Source organism: Phalacrocorax carbo, chromosome 8 (genome assembly GCF_963921805.1).
Source record: "Phalacrocorax carbo chromosome 8, bPhaCar2.1, whole genome shotgun sequence".
In the NCBI taxonomy this organism is placed as follows: Eukaryota; Metazoa; Chordata; class Aves; order Suliformes; family Phalacrocoracidae; genus Phalacrocorax; species Phalacrocorax carbo.
This window is the reverse complement of record NC_087520.1, coordinates 9,366,453-9,386,932: the sequence shown is the minus strand read 5'-3', so window position 1 is coordinate 9,386,932 and position 20,480 is coordinate 9,366,453. Positions and strand designations below refer to the sequence as shown.

The following is a 20,480-nucleotide window of genomic DNA, read 5'->3' as shown; positions in this document are numbered from 1 at the left end:
GAATGTGCATTTGCACCGCAGAGCGGTTTTACTGTAACGGGTTCCACCACCCACCATTAACCTTTCATAACCGGTTCCCGTATGCTTAATGCTTCCTGTTACGGAAATACAACATCAGCCAGAGGTTGCGGACCAGCTCCAGAGGAAACACCTATTTCTTCACCGGGTCACAGTATGGGGCTTCTGCAGCTACCACAATACCTGTAAGCACAGGCATAGCGCATAGGTCAAGCCTTGTGTGCCACTAATACCAGTCTACTTCTTGAAGCTTGGGAAGATTTATTTTCCCCTTACAGCTACAAAGTCATATGACTTTATGCATGAGAATACCACAGGGAGTTTCCTTCTGTAGCATTTATATTAATACCAATTAAAGGCCATGGCTAGGCAGACAATCCATGTCTTGCTTCCAAAGCCTGCATCCATATGTAAACAGGTATGTTTACTTATTACAGATTATTGTAAGGAGGAGTTAATTAGAAAACATTCTGAGGACAAGACCTAACACAGACCCATGTCTTACATGCACAAACAATGTACATACATTTGGGCAACCGCCAGTATTGATACTGGCTGGGGGGTGGAGGGACTGAGAGCAGCCCTGTGGAGAAGGACTTGGGGGTACTGGTAGATGAAAAGCTGGACATGAGCCAACAGTGTGCGCTCCCAGCTCTGAAAGCCAACCGTCCCCTGGGCTGCATCCCCAGCAGCGTGGCCAGCAGGGCGAGGAGGGGATTCTGCCCCTCTACTCTGAGCTGGTGAGACACCCCTGCAGTGCTGTGTCCAGCTCTGGAGCCCTCAGCCCAGGGGGGACATGGAACTGTTGGAGCGAGTCCAGAGGAGGCCACAAAAATGATCCGAGGGCTGGAGCACCTCTGCTACAAGGACAGGCTGAGAGATTTGGGGTTGTTCAGCCCAGAGAAGAGAAGGCTGCGGGGAGACCTTATTGTGGCCTTTCAGTACTTAAAGGGGGACTACAGGAAAGATGGGGGTAACCTCTTTAGCAAGGCCTGTCGTGACAGGACAAGGGGTAACGGTTATAAACTAAAGGAAGGGTAGATTTAGACTGGATATAAGGAAGAAGTTTTTTTACAATGAGGGTGGTGAGACACTCGCCCAGGTTGCCCAGAGAGGTGGTAGGTGCCCCATCCCTGGAAACATCCAAGGTCAGGCTGGACGGGGCTCTGAGCAACCTGACCTAGTTGAGGCTGTCCCTGCTCACTGCAGGGGGGTTGGGCTAGATGGCCTCTAAAGGTCCCTTCCAACCCAAACCACTCTATAATTATACAATTCTACAATATACCTATCTATGTATCAGGTAGTCATACTATAAATGATAAAACCCCTAACTAATACTTTCCAAGCATGAATCATGGTTAACAAGATTTTTATTTATCTTTACTCAGACTGCAAAATCCAAATGTTACCACCTCTGGAACAGTTGCTTTGTATGTATCATCCAAAGTCAGGCACCAGATAGTAACACATGGCCTACCAAAGTCAAATAAATTATGTTTGTGTTACAAGACAAAAAAAAAAAAAAAAAAACCCAAACAAACAAAAAAAACAAACCACATCACAAAAAAAAAACCAAAACCAGACAGAAAGAGGAAGTTCTTTAGCGGTAAATGACTGGCACAATGATTCATTCAGAGTCATTACCTCACAATCCCTCATATCCTCTTCCTGGGAATTACACATCCCATTCTACAAACTGGAAATTATGTGCACTCTCACTGCATGTACTTAAACTGCTGAGCATCAGCACACAGCTCTGGAAGAGAAGCACTGTGCTATTATGAACACATAACCTCATACTGTTTAATCTTGAGAAGGAACTGCAAAGCAGTAGTTTATGTCAGTACCTGTTTAGTGGTTTAAAACAAAACACGCAAGAAAAAAACCCCAGAAACAAACCAAAATGCACATTGCCTTAAATGTGTAAGTTCTTCCTACAGGAAGAAAAGGAAAACAGAGAGCAGGCTGCTACATGAATTCAGGGGACCCTAACTCAATATTGGCCTGCTTCAGTCACATTTGAGCCTTTCTTTCCATTTTTATGGCTAGTCCCAACTTCTGACTATCTCTCCCTTAGGAATAGCTTGCCAGATTACTCTTCTAGCACCGTGTTTTTGAAACGGTTAAATTCATTTGAATTTAAAAATGTTTGAATTGAAAAATGGTTTGAAATGGTTAAATGCAGTAACACCACCCTTACAAACACTTACTATATCATTATAGTTGTACTTCTGTACAAAAACAGGTTACTTCCCTCAAATTCCAGTTGCACTGGGACAAGTCCCTTTAACTGTTTTGACAAAGGGTCTTAATAATAGTTAAACTAGAACAAAACTGCGCATAGACCAGGAAACACACAGTCCCCCCTTCCCTTTAACTAACATGTACTGTCAGGACTGCTGCGTCTGTGTCGTCCCCAGGAAAATCAGAGGGCAGCAATGCAAGTTCTGGTTGGCACCCTCTTTGCAGGCACCAGGAACATTCCCCCCGTGTTGATACCTTTCACCCTACTGCACGCTAGGAGACAGGTGACTTCCCAGGCCATGGAACATGAAAGCACAATGTCTACCCATGTCCTAACAGAATTCAGAAGCCTGTATGGCATCTTTATTATTAATCTCACTGTTTGGAACTTTCACCAATTACTAGTAAAAGTCCTAGGAATAAGAAAGACCAAGTAATAAACACAGCAGGGAATTTTTTTTTTTATTATTTTTAAGAAGTATAAAAATCCTGTACATTGGACAAAAGCTTTTAAAATCATTCATAGGAAACTGCTGGGCTACTCCATTTACTTTCTGTAAGAATCAGACACATTAGGGAGTAGAACAATTTGTCACTAAGCCTTGAAATTTAACACTAAGTGCCAATTGAAGTATTCCGGTCTGCCTCAGTTGAAACAAAAATCAAAATAATTACTTCTCCGCTGCTTTTGACTGCTCAAATATACAAACTTTTTTTATAGTTTGGCAGTTCAATAAAATACCTCATGGTTTAAATGCTATAGAAATGCTTGAAATTTGTATACATTTTTTTCTACAAATATGCATGTACAAGGAACAGTCTTAATTTATGATGATTTCTTCGCATTCAAAACAGAATATGATTTTAGGTCTTCCGTATGGGCGTACCTTTGTACGTCAGACAACATACCAGTGCCTTTTTTTCAGGCAACAACAGTGCTAAAACCAATGTAGTTTTTGAAGAGGGTTACAGGTTACACTCTGCCAGCCACCATTCATACTCCTCACTTGCCAACAACCCAAGCAGAGCAAGGCATGAGCTAACAATTATACTCATCACAGATATCAACTATCCTCACCCAAAATCTCAGGATATTCCTCCCAGAACTGGTCCCCAATAATGTCACAGTGCAGGGGAACAACTTTAGTCTTAGTCCGTGTCACTTCAACTTCCTTTTCTTCCATTTCCTTTGGCAGTTTTATTTTCTTAGTCATGACTTCATTAATCTGAAAATACAGTTGACGCATTAGCAGACATGTAAGACTCCACAGGGGATTCACAAATGGACAAGAAACAAAGCTACAACAAAAGCAGCTATCAACCCTACAGCATACCGCAGAATCTGAACGCTGAATCTTTTGGAAGAGAGTCTATTCTCAATTCAAAGACTAACACATGAGCAGCTGAAACAGCATGCCATCATCGCATGGCTTGAATTACCCACAAATTCACAAAACCAATTGCAAGTATTCTTGAATGAAGTACACCACTTAATTTGGAGCTAGATAAAACAAATGGGAAACCTTGCAAATGCCTACAATTACCAAGAAAAAAGAATGTAAGGAACAAGTAAAATATATTTCCAGGTGGGAGCCTCTCTCGATTCTAAGTAGTTCAAATGAAGTAACAGAAGTCACTGGCCAAAATAAAAAAAAAAAAGGAAAAAGAAAGAAGTTTTTTACATATAGAAGTTGAAAGGCTGAACAAGTTACGGAGAACTCTCAGCATAGACTGATCAGGTCCTGATCACACGAAACATACATATTTCTAACTAAGATCTCCTACTACAGAAGGACACTAAGGCCATAAACATTTATGATTTTCTGGGGTCTCATCTCACACAAAACACAGGACAGGAGTTTCTTAAGCTAATTCTGCATCACTGTAATCCAAGAATGAAGAGTTCCAAGTTTCCATTAAAAGGATTCCCCCATTAACAGCTCCACTCCTCACTATGCTCCTTTGCAGGAAGTAGAAAAGGACCAAGCATACTCTGAGCTGAGCTACCTTACTGAAAGTTCATCACTCCTTTGCAGTGGAAACACTCGGGATCTAATTCTGTGAAGGGCCTGGCACAGGCCCCCATAATTACCGTATCAAACTGGCAGCAGTCATTAAAATGTAATTTTTCAGGAAGCCGAGTACTTCTTCAATTTTCAAAGCTGGTAACACTAAGAAACCAACTGTATGATTCATTAAACAAGGAAAATTTCTCTAGCAATTACATCAGTCCTGTGAAATTCTACATAAAATGTGTATCAACAGGTAACATCTATCTCAACAGTCATAATTTGTATACAAGCCAGACTTCAGAGACTAGTTTTTATACTATGCTCAGAGATAAAGGTATTTCAAAAACACCTCCAAAACAGTCATCTTACACGTCATTATACAGCAAATACGGTTAGTTTTAAAATATATTTATACACATACATATATCTGGGATACATCTGGTGATCTTACAGTGTAGCTTGTCTGCCATAGCGTAGCTATTTAAAACATGAGCACAAAGCAAGTGGTAATATAGTTTTTTACCTTCTGCCATATTAAGACAGTCCCTTTTCTATACATCAAAGGTTCATTGTTGTAGTTGATGTTGAATTCAGAAAATAAAATTTCGTTCTTATCTCCAGCCAAAGTTCCCTGAGAGGAAATGAAAAGAAAAAGTACTTTTACAGAAAACAAACAAGCAAACAAACTCAATCTCCAGGGTATAAGACAGGTGAATATTGGAAGTAAGATTGAAATTTATAGAGGTTTTTCACCTTTAAATGACAAGGTTTAATTACCTCTCCCAACAGAGGAAATATTTCCAACTGCCACATGAGGATATTAAAACAGAGATGGTTTTTATTACACTTTCAAGATTAATAGAAGGAAGTCAACAGACTCTAGGAGAACACAGAAATAACCTCCTGCAGTCTGCACAATGAGACAAACACTACCGAAGGGACTGGGGATCAACAGCAGCTGAATCCTGCCACTGTGCTTCGTGCTTATGGATACTGGATGTTTGTATGACATTTTTAAGATTTCTAAACTTGCTGATTAAGAAATCAAAATCCTGCTAATATTTATAGACAAAAAAAAATATTATTCGCTAATCATATTAACATCTGTACAATTCAAGAAGTTATTTAATCTACATCCCCGCAAAATTATTACAGTAAGAATAGACAAGCCAGCCAGGGCTGCCAGGTAGGCAAGACACAGCTTAACAAATCTTAATATCTTCTTTGTAGCTAGAAAAAAAAACAAAAACAAAAACAAAAACCTCAAGAGAGTCTTACCTGGAGCCTCTCCTGTGCTTGCACTGGTGTCAAACCACTTCGCTGTACAAGCATCCAAAACACTGTATTATAAAGATTATTAACATGGCCTACAGAAAAAGAGAAAAGAGAGAAAGAGTATTTATCAAATCTGAGTGACTACTCAGCAAGACAACTTTATTTCCAGAGTCATATCGCAGAAACAGCCAAGAATAAAGGGGAATTAATAATATCAGTTGCTAGAGAAGATACAATTCATTTTTAAGGTACTGCATAGCGTAAGAATGACAAGAAGATAGAATTCATTATAAAACTCTGAAAAGGGAGAGCAGAGGCTGAAGGGTGTTTATGTGTAACAGAAATTATCTTCGTTTGAGCCACAGGGACTAGGTACTGACGAAAACCTAGAAATTAAACCCAATGGTCTGTTAAACAGCACTTTTGATTGCTACAGTTTTGCTACATGGTTTGAATTTGAACGTTCACATCCCTTCATTAAAGGGGATTACCTTGGCTAAACTAACACTGAACATAAAAGATAATAAATGAATTCTATTAATAATTTTAATATTTCCTGGGCTGAACTCACTCCCAGCATGCAACAAATATAGCTGTAGCCTGAAGACTCAGAATTCCAGCCAGTATTTCTACATCCATACAAAGCCCAAAACAATTCTAATCTTGTTTATTTAAAACTGCCACCCTACCTGCTGTTCTTTCACCGATACACCTGTACAAATACACCGGCAATAAAGGCATTTCTATTCAGAGGGGAAGAGAACTCCACTGCACAAATCTCCGTTTTCTAGAAATGCTTACAATCTGCTTGTCTCCAGCTGAGGTAGTCCTTTAAATTTTGGTTGCTGGGATACAACACAATTCGTCCATCAAATCCTGGTGGGTACAGAAGTTGCTGGTCCTTGAAGTAATCCTTCCAATAGAAAACGTAACTTGAGGCAAACTGGGAGACCACATGAGTCATGAACTTACTTGCAAACACAAAGCAAAAGGAAAAAAGAAATAAATACGTCAATACTATTATATATTTGTGATTATGTGAGGTATCAGCAGCAGTAATTCTGGCAGATAGCAGCACTTCTTAAATAATGGCCTAACATATCAGCTATGGCATCGATTCTTCTGAAGAACAGGAATTATCGAGATCAAGTAAAAGAGTTTGGAAAAGGAAACATTTTGTTAAAAGAATGTTTGTTCTAACAATGTTTGTTTCTAATATTTGTTTTATCAAAACTTTCTTTAACCCTCTGTATGACTAAATATATTTTCCTGAAAGATTACATGCAAAGAGTTCACATGAAGAACCCAAACTAACTGCAGTGTATACACCCAAACACAGCCCTACTCCTAACCTCTGCGTGTAGAAAAAGGCAAATCTGAAGAATAACAGGTTTAGAGAGAGATGTTACAAACAAGTTCACTTCAGTATCAAAGCAGTGGTTACCTTGCTCTCCTTTTAAACCATCTACTCTTCTTTTTGAAAACAAAACTATATTCATCACTCTGTCCATAAGCAATAGCAATATCGTCCAATTCTTGCATCACTGTCTGGGCACACTTGGTCATCAGGTGAAGAGCACGGTCATCATTTGGTTTTTTGAACTCATGCTGCTCAGAAAACCTTCAAAGCAAAAATGGCTGAATAAGAATCCCTTAAAAAGCTACTAAAAATGCTAACCCATTCCTTTTTCTTACATTTGCTTTCTATGAATATTGATTTTCAGTATCCTGTCAATAGTGACACAAATTCCCTCCAGGTATGAAAAATAACAACAAAAGCCCTCTTTTTATATATACACATTCTGGATAACCCATTCTCCTTCCCATCAGTACCTTACCCTAACCAGTCCTTCAAAACGACAGGGTTCTGTATTTTACTCGGAAAAGGATGACAAATACTACTTTCTGTAAACCCACTTTCTCCTAGGGGGCATTTTATACTCAGTCCAACAAGGACATCACCACCAATGAACCTGTCAAGACTTCAGGGCTTTACCAGAACCTCACCTGCCCAAACAGGATCAAATCCCCAGCAAGAACACATCATCTACCACGCAATAGAACCATGCTCTATTTATCCTGAAGAAAGGTGAATGCCACACAGACACTGACTCCAAACACAAATAAAGAGCCCTGCATACCAGTTGCCGTTGCCTCCCCAGCATACCCAAGGCACTGGTACACCATTTCCCTACCACCGTGCCCAAGGTACAGTTCTGAAGCTGCCTGTGGCCCTTGAAGACATACACCCATAGTAACTCTATGCCCTGCAGAGGCTGAGTGAAGGGTTCATGGGGATGTGGGTGACATCCCGAAGAAAGCAGAATTTTCTGCTAAGCCATCATAACAACGAACCACGTAAGCTTGGCAAAACAGAATTTGGCGGCCAGAGAAGGGAGCTGAGAGGCAGGGAAGTATTTGTTTTATGACTATATATATCCTTAGAGGAGAGCGCAGAGACTGATAAAAGGGGATATCATACCTCAGAAGACGCCAAGGACAGGGTGATAAAGTGTATAGTCAAGGAGAACAACTAATTGGGACGTTGATAAGAACTAAGACAAAGAGCCCTTTAGGTGAACTATCCTCACCACAATACTAAAAATCATGCCTACAAGCCAGAAAACCCCCTACTCAAATAAGCCCCTGGCTCTCTGAGCATGCATGGTGAGCGCAAAGGGAGCTGCACCTGTAAGTTGGAATGAGACAGGCACTAACCAGTTATTAGCTGGGGGGTGTGAATATTAGCTGTGACTGACACACTGAAATGTATAAACACCTTGTAGTTTCTCGGTGCGGTGTGCGAGCTTTATGGAGTTACCACCATCGAATAAAATACCTCCGCTCTGCGTGGAGTTTGGCGTTTTGCGCCCCGGTCGAACGAACCCGCTTTTCGGGAAAGCACAGGGAAAAGGAAATCTGTAACCCCTTCGCCTGCAGAACGCACACCGGCCGGGCAGGGGGAGCCGAGGCCCCGCCACCACTCCCCTCCTTGGCACACGGCTCAGAGCCCGCACCCTGGCGTCCTTCGGCCGAGGGAAAACCCCGCGCCCCCCGGACCCCAGCCCCATCCTCCCGCCCGCTCCGGCGTCGCCATAGCGACCGCATCGCTACAAGCGCCCCGGCCACTGGCTGCCCGCCAGGCCTTCACCTGTGGAAGTTGCGGCCGTCCAGCCGGACCACTATCCAGCAGTTGGGCAGACATGTGTCGTCCGCCTCGAAGTCCCGCACGTACTCGAACTTGCTTTTCGCCATGGAGAGGAGGCGGCGGCCACTCCCGACAGAGATGGCCGAGGCCGCCCGCCAGCACCCCAGCATGGCCGGAGCGGAAGCGGAAACCCCGGACGCCCACAGAGAGCACGGCAGCGAGCCCTTCTAGGTGTACAGGCGGACCTCTCTATGGTTTCAACGGGCCCCCAGCGGCGGGTGGGCGGTGCGCGGCGAAAGAGGCGACGGTCTCCGTGGCGACCTCGTCGCGTGGCGGGGGCAGAAGGCGGGATCGGCGCGCGCCCATTGACCGGCGGCGGCGGCGCGAGAGCGCGGCGAGCGTTGGCGCAACGGTCGCAGTCGGCGAAGGAACGGCCGGCGGCGGGATGGAGCGGGGGGCGAGGGAGCGACCCCTCCGTCCCGGGGCTCCTCCGCCGCCGCCCCCCCCAGGACCCCGCCGCCGCCCCCCCCCGCCGCCGCCCCCAGCCCCACCGGGGTTGGCCAAGGGCCCCCTCGGGCTGCTGCACATCAAAGTGGAGGAGCCCGAGGCGGAGGAGGGGGATGCCCCGAGTTGCCGCGGGGACAGCGGAGAGCCGGGGGCGCACTTCGGGAGCTCCTTAGCTCCGTGGGGGGGTGTGGAGGAGGCCCGCGGAGCCATCAAGAAAGAAAGGGACCATGGAAAGAGCTACGGAGAAAGCCAGAGCGGGGTGAAGGTGCTGGAGAAGAGGGGGGCCGGGAAGGAGCCCTGGAGAGCAGCTGCTGTCAAAGCGGAGCCGCCTGACACGGCCTTTGAGGCCTGCAGGGTGAACATGGAGACGAGCAACGCCCCGGCTGGCTCCCTGTGCGGGCCTGCCCACGCTAGCACCAATGACCGCAAGGTGCAGCTGTGTGAGGGGTTTGGGATCCTCCCCGAAGATCTGAAGATCCCAGTTGTGTTTCACCCCTTACCTCCGGGGACCCGCATACAGATCCAAGGCCCTCTGCCCCCAGAGCTGATCCATGTCACTAATGTGCCAGCGAAACCAGTGCCGCTTAAAATGCAGTCTTTACTTGAGCCTTCAGTAAAGATTGAAACTAAAAATGTCCCCCTCACAGTACTGCCTTCTGATTCAGGTATTAATGTTAAGAGAGCTTGGAAGGGTTCAGTAAGTGCCACACAGCTGACAGGTTATCAGACAGGAGAACACAAGTGGAAAGGGTGTGTTGGAGAACCATCCCTGTGGATGGACTGGAGTTTGTACAACTCTCCTTCAAGCATGAGATGTAAACATCTGGAGGCACAGAGTTCTATAGTGGTTTATTAAAATCAATACAGTTCTGTCCACTTGCTCCCTGCCTACGTTAAATCCCTCATAGCAGTGTTCAGAATTGCACTGCGTTGTGACTGCAAGTTTAAGACCAGGAATCTGAGTTTTAAAACTATGAGGCATTCATACACCCTGTCTAAGAAAATTTGGACACGTTAAATGAGGAGCATGGTGAAACATCTGGATTAGAAGCTTACTTTTTTTGAGAGATATCTAGGCTTTCAAAATTAATGACTTAAAGTGAGGACTTAAAGACTAGAAGACTTTTGCCCTTTACTGATAATGTGAAAGACTCCATTTCTAAACTTTTTTCAGAGAGGAAATTGCTTGCTCAGGGATCAGGAGGGGTCTGGGGGTTCTTCATGTCACCAGCTCAGTTTAAATGCAGTCTGTGTTTACAGAGAACCAAAGCTGGGTGCCATGTAACAGTCATTTGGTAATACAGGTTTCTCTGACAGTATGAGTGCCCAAATCTGAGAAAGAGAGGGGGAAAAAAAACCCAAACAAACAAGCAGAAACCTAGAACAGCAACGACCTTGGCTGAGAAGGTGTGGGACTGAATGGCCCCACCACCATTAGGTCTGGTCCCTGCATCATTAGGGCTTTGGATACTTAGTTCTGGTGGTGATGACAGATTTGCAGTGACATGGCCTATGCTAAACAATGTTTAGTTTATAAATTCGTAAGTTTATAAATTTATAAGGAAAAAACCTAACCAAATGAAATCCCAACCAGTTTTAGCAGTACCATATTTGGGGTGTTCTTTTTGTTTTTTGTTTTGTTTGTTTTTTTTTTAAAGAATATGTAACAAAAGCCGGGTAAATGATTCCTTACACAGTGGTTCAGTGAAGGTTAGTGGAGGATACTCCCTTAGCCTTAGTTATTTTTCTGGGAACTGCTCTCCAAATGTGCACCGAGTTTCATGTGTTCCATAGCTCTAGTGATTCTGTTGACTGTTGCCAAATATCCTCTGATGTACTATTGAATGTAACCTGCATATATTGCCTGGAAGATGATCATATTTCCTCATTTTGTTGTGTAGGTATGCCAGATACTCCATTTAGCAAGGACAAAAGTGGCCATGTAAAGCGTCCAATGAACGCATTCATGGTGTGGGCTAGGATTCATCGGCCTGCCCTAGCAAAAGCTAACCCAGCTGCCAATAATGCAGAAATCAGTGTTCAGCTTGGATTGGAGTGGAGCAAACTGACTGAAGAGCAGAAGCAGCCCTATTATGATGAAGCTCAGAAAATAAAACGAAGGCACAGAGAGGAATTTCCTGGTAAACATGTATTTATTTACCTGAATGCTTTAGAAGTGCAAGATTTTTTTGAAAAATGCTTTTCAGAGCAAGTAGTAGAATTAGAAAAATGTTAGAAAAATTTCAAGCACGCAGTCCTTCTGTCAGCTTTCTAGTGCCTGAAAGCATATGAATTTTTTTAAGCATCCAAAATGATGTTTCACCCTTTATAGCCTCTAATATTTGTCATGGTCTTAGACCACTACGGCTACAGCAGCTATTCTGAATGCTTTAGTAGTCTAATGGCTGGATTGTGAGTTTACTGTGAACATGGCCTGCTGCCTCATTTTATATGCTCCAGAAAGAGCTGCTCAGGTGGCCTGTGGTGACACATGCATCCATTCCTTAAAAGCAGGAAAGGGAAGTGCCAATATTCTGTAGGATTCTGCAACGTGTAGACTTGGGATTCCCAAATAACAGGGTGGAAGATGTTATTTCTCAGCCTTTTGTCAAAAGGACTAAAAATTTGTGCCCTTAACAAATTCATTTCTCCATAACACTGCAGTTCAATGAAACAGAGCATAAGTACTTTGAACACTCTTTTAAAAAGCTGTTGAGATCCCAGGTGGTGCGATCCTTTCTCTGTTGTCGTAATCCTGCTAGTTTATGATTATGGCTAATCCTGGGAGACAAGATCTGACTAATTTGTCATAAAAAGTAAAAGATAAGAGCAGCACCCTCCCTCTCTCTTTGCACCCCTCCAAAAAGAAAAGAAAAAAAAGGCTTCTTTAAAGTTGCATTAAGAGTTACCCATGTAAGAAACCAAGCTGCCTAGTGTAAATTCAAAATACATTTATACATCTGTTAGTGTTTGGTTAATGTTTTAAGTCAAAGGCAAACGTACTCCTCCAAAATCTATACAGGATTCCTAGACTCATTTTATTTTCCATTGTCTCTTGTAACCTGCTGGTATATGTGATATGTAAGGGGTTAAGGAAGTGATCTGGAAAGATCCACATTTTGAATACAGTCATGGTTTTCTTCCACACTGAAAGCCATGGTACAGTGTCATGCTTTCCTCAGCTGTGCCATGTCACTCCCCACTGTTCTGTATTTTTGTCTTAACAGTTACTACTTAGTAACACAAAACAAATGCCTAAATATGTCTATTTTATTTCCACCTCTCATAAAATGCCCGATTTGCTAGCTCACTGAAACAAATGGAGTATTACCATTGACTATAGGAGCAGGTTTTGGACTCTTTTTTTTTAGATAGTTCAGAATTACAAATATCATAGCTTCACATAAGGAATGAGAGCATCCCAGAGATTGGATGTCTGCATGCTTTTTCATTTCTGACAGGTTGGGTTTATCAGCCACGACAAGGCAAAAGGAAGCGTTTTCCACTGCCTGTCTCTGCTGTGTTTTCCAGTGCTTCTCAGAGTATCATCGCTACAAATCCATCTGGCATTTGTCCCTTCCAGTCACCTGCTTACTCTGTTGTCATCCCCAATGTTAAGAACAGCATTGGACATCCAGTCTGTGAGTTTTCAGTAGTGAATTATTTTAAAAATACAGAATTTACCTGTTGTAGTAAAAGTTATACATATGGTAGTGTAGATATAGTTAAAACAATTTCTCAGTCTTTCTTGACACCCCTGTATCTATCAGTCCTCCTCTGCACTGCACCTCTGCCTCCTAGTCTCTACCTACTGTTTCCTCAGCCTCTGAAATTCTTTGTAGCTCCTGGTTACCTCCTGCTACCTCTTGGTCTTTTTGGATCTTTATTATTCAACACTTCTTCCTGTTACACTACAGCTATTAATTTTTCTTGTTCTGTCTCCACCTCACATACATCTTACCTCACCAGCCCTGACTGTGTGCTCAACCATGCCCCACCGAGCCTGAAAAAGCTCTTTAGCTTAGTCCATGGCACCTGCACCCTGATGTTAGTGCACCTTGGTAGTGAGGGCACCATTGCTCTAGAGCAAATGCTTAGCACCTTGGGCTGCTTAGAAGAGACAGCCAACAGAATTGTCAACAAGGTAATAAAGAAGAAAGTTATTAGTTAGAAGAAAGTTATTAGAAAGTGTTTAGCAAGGTGTGTGCTGCAAGATTAAAGCAGTCACTAAATCTGAAAAAGAAGTTTTTCCTTTGCACATTTTCCTTGAACAGTTACTTGGGTATCTATGCACACCTGGAATAGTTCTATATGTAGTTGTTGTGAACTTGCACATGCCCACAGTTTGAGCATACATAGCTCAAACTTTTTGTTTTTGCAAACTAAAATATAGTTACAGAAGGAGTGGACTAAAAAGTTGCACCTAACCTGGAAGTACCCTCCTTTTTGTAAGAAGTCAATACGGGCAGTGAAATAGGGTGTAGGATGAGAGCCCACAGTCAAGTATAATAGCTGACCTGCATATTTTGTAGTGAAGGAGCTCTGGTTCTGTCAGTGCATGGATAGTGGATTTCAGCAACAAATAGCTTAGATCCTGGCAATGGCACTTTTCTCTTTGAGTGTACTGACAAGGGCTGTTCTCTTTATAATGAGACAAGAAAGTGAAATGCCTGTTATATGCTGTGCGGTGATATTTGGAGATGTAAAAGAGAACACCCAGCTTTGTTCTGGTGAAGTTCTGAGTTAGTGATGTGATCCTTTCTCAAATTCTTCTGTAAATTTGACTGAATAAAGTATTCTTTGTTTTCTTACCCTCGTACATTTTATTATGTTATGTTGTCCTCAGATGCTACTATGTTTTATTCCAGAGTTTACTATCCCATTGTGGTTGAAATGATTCTTAAATACAAACCATAAAAATATGGACACATTTAAGTCCTGTTGCCTCAGAATTTAGACTCTTAGCCTAGGTAGTGGGGTTTGAAAATACTTATGCAATGTGTTTTGAAATCTTTCTGTATAAAGGCAGCTCTGTTGACATGAGGTGTGATTTGAAAGGGTACATGCAAGTGTGTGTTCTGCAAACTGTTTCAAAGTGAAATTGACTGGTGGGTACATTCATTGGTGAAACAATTTAGAAAACATATCCCAGAGCAGGGTGTTTTAACCGTTGCTTCTGCTCCTTCCTGCTGCTTTGGCACCACACAGATTTGTTAAGAATTTGTCTCACTCCAACTCAGCTAGTAGACTTGGGAGGTCTTCTGAGCTCCAACCCCATTCTGTGGCCATATCAGGATAAGACAGCCCTCATCAGCCTCACAGCCTCAGCACTCACTAGCCAGTTCCTTCTTTCACCCTTGGTTTTCTGCAGAAGGAAGCTTGAACGCGTGGGGTCCAAACCCATCTGTCAGAACACAAGTGGTGTATGACTAAGCTGCAGGGAAGTAATGCTAGAAAGTGTTTTCAGGGAAAATGGTTCTGGCTCTGGCACTGGTTTGCTGTGCTGCTGTTATGAAATCTCTTCCTCTACTCATGTCTGATAAATAACTGTTCTGTTTCCTAAAGGTGGATCTCCTTCTGCCATCCGTCTGCCGGCTTCTTCCATTCAACATGCTGGTCCAATTACTCTTTTCCAGACTACTAGTGCAAGCACCGCATCAGTGGCTGTTCCAGCTCCAACCCTGCCCCTGCACCCTATAATTTCACCACAGCATTTTGCTGACCCTGCTCAGGCAGAAGCTCTTGATGTATCATCTGGGCTCAGTTTCTCTCTGAAGAGACCTACACCGGTTTTCATTGAGAGCTTCAGCAGAAACCCAAGTAACATAACCACCACTAATGGCAGATTTTCTGTCTCTAGTAGTGAGCTCCCAAAGCAGTACCCAGGGGTTTCTGTTTTTCCTAGAGGTGTACCTCTTCCCCAAGCTACCCCCTTTCTTCACTCACATCTCTATGAGTCTCCTCCCATGGGTCAGCCAGCCAGTCTGTTTGGAGTACCTCCTCGGTTTTCATTTCACCACCCTTACTTTGTACCTGGACCTCACTATTTCCCTTCAAGGTAATGAAACCCTTCATTTTAATACAAGTAAGAAAAATTCCTAAAAGGCAGAAAGTCTTTTGACTTAGAGAAAGAAGGTGGAGCCTTAAGAATAAAGGTGCTTTTACCTTCCTATAGCTCCTGTGTGTGGGGACCTGCTGGCCTGAGGCTGCTTGTAATACATGCGCAGTTATTGAAGGCTCCATAGTACTATTGCAGTAATTGACATTCCCAAGCCCACAGTAAATAGAATTATTGTCTCTCCTCTTTATGCATCTAAGTGCAGTTGATTTCTATGGAAAAGCATTAGGTACAGATAGTGTAAATATATTTTGAAAATGATCAGGACGAATTAAAGTAGGTGTGTGAGATGTCTCCTGGGTACTGTCATAACTACCAACATTTCTGAAATCCAGCCTAGTGGGAATGTCTTCAGAATTATTATTTAAGTTGTAATTCCTAGTTTTTCCTTTGCAGTCTCTGGGCAGTCAATCAGAGATCACCTAATCAAAGAATTTGCAAGCTAACACATGTAATATCCCATGTGTATTTCCTAAGCTAAGCATGCACAGAAAGCACCGGTGCCCTCCCAGCAGCAGCTGTGCTGCTCAAACGCAAGAAGTCTGGTGGCCTACTGATGCTTATTCTTTGTCAGGCATCATTTTTCTTTCATGACTGTGCAATATCAAACATAAAAATTATTATGACTATTAGGCTTAACTTCTGCCCGTTTATACACTGCTCATTCCTACTAATAGCAACAACCAATATGTTCCTATGGCAATAACACTACCTGGTCATAAATTAGGGCTGATGATGATCCAAAGAACTTAATGAGCTCATAAGTGCAAGACAAGATATTTCTATTTTTGAGATCCTTTAAAGAAATACAGGGCACATATTCCCAAAATTACTAAGATGAACTTTCCTTAGCCCTTGGTCTCTGAAATTACATAGTTTCATGAGGCCTCTGAGGGAGAGGAGTGTTCTTGTACTGTAAAAGACTGTTCTGAGTTCACGCATTAATGGACTTCTGAAGGCTGCCAACTTTGCTAATGCCAGGATCATTCTAATACAATGACTTATAAGGTTCACATTCCTATAAACTTATTTCTTGCGTTCAAGAATCATAACTTCTGAGTAGCACTGACAGCACAAATGTATGTATGCAGATTTATGCACTAAAAATTTAAATATTAGATTGGAAAGATGAATAGTCTCCTTGAAACATCAATAGACATTGCACCGACATCTTTATATTGTCTGCACTGTAGAGCTCTATTACTTCTTCACATACTTAATTTTCTTAACAATGTAGTGAATTTCTGTAACATTGTGTAAATTACAATACGCATGTCATTCGGCATCAGAATGTGATTCTGACACCAGAGGAGTACAGTTACATTCGACATAGTAACTTCCTGCAATCTACCATGTGGTTGCTTTTTAAAAATTTATCACTGTACATTCTTTAAATAGTAACATTGACCAGCAGATATTGAGCACAAGGATTCTGTGTTAGTCCCCCTTTTTAATGACATCACAAATGCTAGAGTCCACTCAAAGAATAAATAAGAGTGTTTTACCCCATCTCTGTCACTAATTTTGATATACAGAAATAGCACAAACTGACTTTTGATGCTTTGTTTTACTATTCTGAGTATGTTGCTTAACATACTGCAGGCATATCAGATGCTGGTTCATCCATTATATTATTTCATTGATACACACAATAGGGTTTGTGTTTGTTTTCAGAGCAAATTCATGCATATATCTGGCATGAAGAGGTGCATATGCACAGATACAGAATCTGTGCATGACTCCTGTTATGGCCCCAGTGTTTAAATTAGGCATAGTTTTAAAATATGCGTGCTTTGAGTATTTCAACAGGATAAACTGACTAGCATGGAACATTAGCGTCATTCTGTTTTTCTTAGCTGAATGGAAGTCCAGGCAATCTCTATTTCTGAAAGCCAACTTTCAGTCTCCTTCATTGCAGCACATGCCCGTTCAGCCGACCTCCATTTGCCTGTGCGAATTTCTCCAGCTCAGTACCTGAATGCCTTGGCTTTTATGAAGACACGCACCAAAGACAGGAGGTGATGTTTTCAGCTCTGGACGGAGACTATACTTTCAAAGAATACCCAGAAGGAAGTATACGTGAGGACCACCGCAGCTGTGAGACCCTTGAAGTAGTGTCCTGTCAAAACAGTTGCAATGAGGAGCGGTATTTAAGCCCCCTACCTCAGCTGGATGTTGGAGCATTGGAAGAGGTTTTGTCAGTCACCTCATCTACTCCCTCCAGCATCCACCTTATAAATGTAACTGACAGTGACGAGGAAGATGAAGTGAAGTTGTTGCGAGAATTGTAATTTTTAAAGCAAATTATAATCCAGAAAATATTATAGAATGGGAAATAAACATTTTCCTCAACACTGTCTTTACAGTCAGTGTGTTCAGTAGAAAACCCATGTAGCTTGAGTGAGCTGTACAGGTCATTTTGAAGAGTCTGATGATCTGTTTGTATTTTGAGAGGTCACATACAGTTCTGGGAGGCTCAAAAGCCTCTGAAGTTTCACCTGCTTCATCAGGGCATTGTTTGGGCTCCGCCTCAGAAAAGTACTTACACAGGAATTCAGCTCTGTGCTTTCCTGAGGAGAGGTGTGTTTAAGCACATCCTTCTAATATCAAAATAGGTGTTTTGATGGTATTTGCCATAGTTTTGTAGGTATTACTTTAGGAGTTTTAGCAAGTGAAATAATTTTGGTTTATGACCTTAATATAATTCTTGCTGCAGTAAAATACTATAAGTCCTGGAGAGTGAAGTCAAGAATGATTCTGCAGTGCTTTATACTTTTTTCATTGATGAAACAGTTTTAAGCTTAATTTGGTTAATTTTCAACTGTAATCTGTATTTGTGGTACAACTACTATATAACACACTGAAAATTTACATCAGTTTCAGTAATACCTTGGTCTGCAACCAGCTCCATTAATACAAATTGGATTGGCCAGAAGGTATGGTGAGGCACGGCGGCACCCAGAGAGAGGAAAATGGGTGGGATCTGGCCCTGTGACTTACACCGGTGGGCTGTGACTTGATCCCTGAGTGCAGTTAGTACTGTAAAGAATTCTCCAGAAAATACCAAATTCTCTGAAGAATATCAAAGGCTTTTAATAGAGAGAGTATCTGTGCTGAACTTGGAGAGTAACGAATTTCAAAAGTTTTTGGCCAAAATTTGTAATTTATGTTACTAACTTCCTTTTTTATTTTCTCCCATGTTGTGGAATAGAGGGTCATTTTCTTCTGGGAATCCTGTTATTTTGCTGTTGTTGGATTTCAATAAACTCACTTGAACAGTATCTCGCTAGTGCTTCATTTTAATCCGTGGACATTGAACTGAGTGGGGACAGGGAAATTGTAATTCATGTAACTCACAGGCTTATTGTGCAGGTAAGCTGCACATGCCTAGAATAATGAGCTGAAGTCACTTTTTCAGACAATTTGGACTACTAATACTAGTGTACATATGTGTGTGTGTGTTTATAATTATGTAAATCCAGGTACCACAGAAATGTGGGAAGAGCTAAAAGCCATGGATGGAGAAGTCCATCCATGCTGGGCTGCCAGAGGATGCCAAGGAATGATTCAGAGGAAACTAGGTTGACCATCTCATATAGGACATCCTGTATTTTATGGGTTATCGCATGGGATCTGTTGGACCCTGAGCATCCTGTTGAGCCTGAGGCTTAGGCCCCCTCTATTCATTGAGCCTGCATTATTGATAAAGGCAGGTACAAATGAAGTTTTGATATGCCTCAAAAGCTAGTCCTAAGTCAGTGTAGAGTAGATATCCTCTGGGCTCTTTGCATTTTTGGTTTTCAGTCTTACATCAACATTTTCATACTTTTCTGCTTCTGTGGGCCATAACTGCATTTTCCAAGTCCAAGATCAAAACCTCATTTGAGAACTACTGCATTTTGTAGGTAAAGAACACAAAAGCATGAGTAAATCCTGCCTACTCTACACATTGCAACTGTGTTGTAAGCAGCCCCCTGTTCCCACTGCATCTGCAATGCAGATGAATCATGAAGAGGGAAGTCTTATAAATAGTAGAAAACGCCTGTTCGTTTCTAAATTATCTTCTCACTGAAAGCTGATCTGGCCTGCAGGAATGCATGTGGGCAAATGTACTAATTCCTACACAAGTATGTTTCGGGGTATAAAACAGCTGTTTGTGGGATTATTCTCTAGATCTAACTTTCCTCTTCTCCCATTTTTCTTTTCATACACTATGGAGTAGGGTGTAAGACCTACTACAGTGCACCAGAATCTAGAATGGTTGCTTGCCATGGTTAACACAAATTTACTTCCTCCTATATGGGGTTGTCCTGCACTGTTTGAAGGGGGGTGCCTCAGAGCTGCTCGGTTGTCCCCTGTGCCAGTTGTGAGCCTGGTGCTGGTAGCTCCGAGCGAGCTTCTGCGGGTTGAGGGATTCAGCGTTTGCTGCGCAGCATCTGTCTGCTAATGGGACCTTTGCTGTTCGGTGAGGACAACACAGTGTTATACCCTCAGCAGAAATCTGCCCTGTTCAATACCACAAAAGCCAGAAGAAGAGAAGACTGAGCGTTAACACATCCTGGATATATCTACGTGAAACAAAATGTAGGGCTGATCCCTCCTGCCCTTCCAGCGAAAGCTGAAGTCCTGAATCAATCATATGGGATCTGCATCTGCAGGTCTACAGCATTGGTCCCAGTGCTCAGCTGAGCCCTCTTGAAGACTGTTGTGTCTTGTCTACAGCAGAAGTGAAAATTATACAAAAAACCCATCCAAACCTAGCTTCCTCTGAATCATTCTTTAGCATGCTCTGGCAGCCTCACATGAGGGAATTCTCTTGTGACAGAAGAGGTTTTTAGCTCCCTTTTCTAGGTCATTTTCAGCACTTCGAACTCATCTCCTAAATGCAGATTCCTGAAGTGCCAAGTATCTGTGCTGTTATTTGTCCTATGACCTGCTTCACACGTTGCAAGAGGCAAGGCCAGTCTTGCAGCGGAGCGTGTGCCGTCCTGCAAGCCTGCTTCATGGCGGGGCAGAGGGTGCTTGAGACATGAGACATATTCTATTCTCATATAAGATTTTTTTTCCCTTCTTTCTCTGCTGTTTACCTTAATCTAAACTTAAAATCACCTTGCATGCTTCTCAGCTTGAAAAACAAATCAGATGCAGATTTTCCAAA

The 20,480-nt window shown here is 42.4% G+C and overlaps 2 protein-coding genes across 4 annotated transcripts; one reads left to right on the top strand and one right to left on the bottom strand.

Moving 5' to 3' along the window:
* Positions 1–5: 5 nt before the first annotated feature.
* THG1L (tRNA-histidine guanylyltransferase 1 like) lies at positions 6–8,901 on the bottom strand. Of its 3 annotated transcripts, none has more exons than XM_064458562.1 (7): positions 8,701–8,901; positions 6,994–7,170; positions 6,351–6,520; positions 5,553–5,641; positions 4,798–4,905; positions 3,341–3,488; positions 6–201 (listed from the first exon to the last, which is right to left on the bottom strand). In XM_064458562.1, exons 1-7 carry the CDS (start codon positions 8,865–8,867, stop codon positions 152–154), a joined length of 909 nt encoding a protein of 302 aa, XP_064314632.1. In that variant the 5' UTR covers positions 8,868–8,901; the 3' UTR covers positions 6–151. The 3 variants fall into 3 exon arrangements, with proteins under 3 accessions (XP_064314632.1, XP_064314633.1, XP_064314635.1); XM_064458563.1 differs by lacking the exon at positions 6–201 and adding an exon at positions 1,451–1,491; XM_064458565.1 differs by lacking the exon at positions 6–201 and having other exon boundaries at positions 2,697–3,488.
* Positions 8,902–9,142: 241 nt separating this feature from the next.
* On the top strand, positions 9,143–18,622 carry SOX30 (SRY-box transcription factor 30). Its single transcript, XM_009506147.2, has 5 exons — positions 9,143–9,869; positions 11,106–11,345; positions 12,666–12,845; positions 14,770–15,262; positions 17,241–18,622. The coding sequence occupies exons 1-5, from the start codon at positions 9,143–9,145 to the stop codon at positions 17,611–17,613; spliced, it is 2,013 nt and encodes a 670-aa protein (XP_009504442.2). The 3' UTR covers positions 17,614–18,622.
* Positions 18,623–20,480: the final 1,858 nt, after the last annotated feature.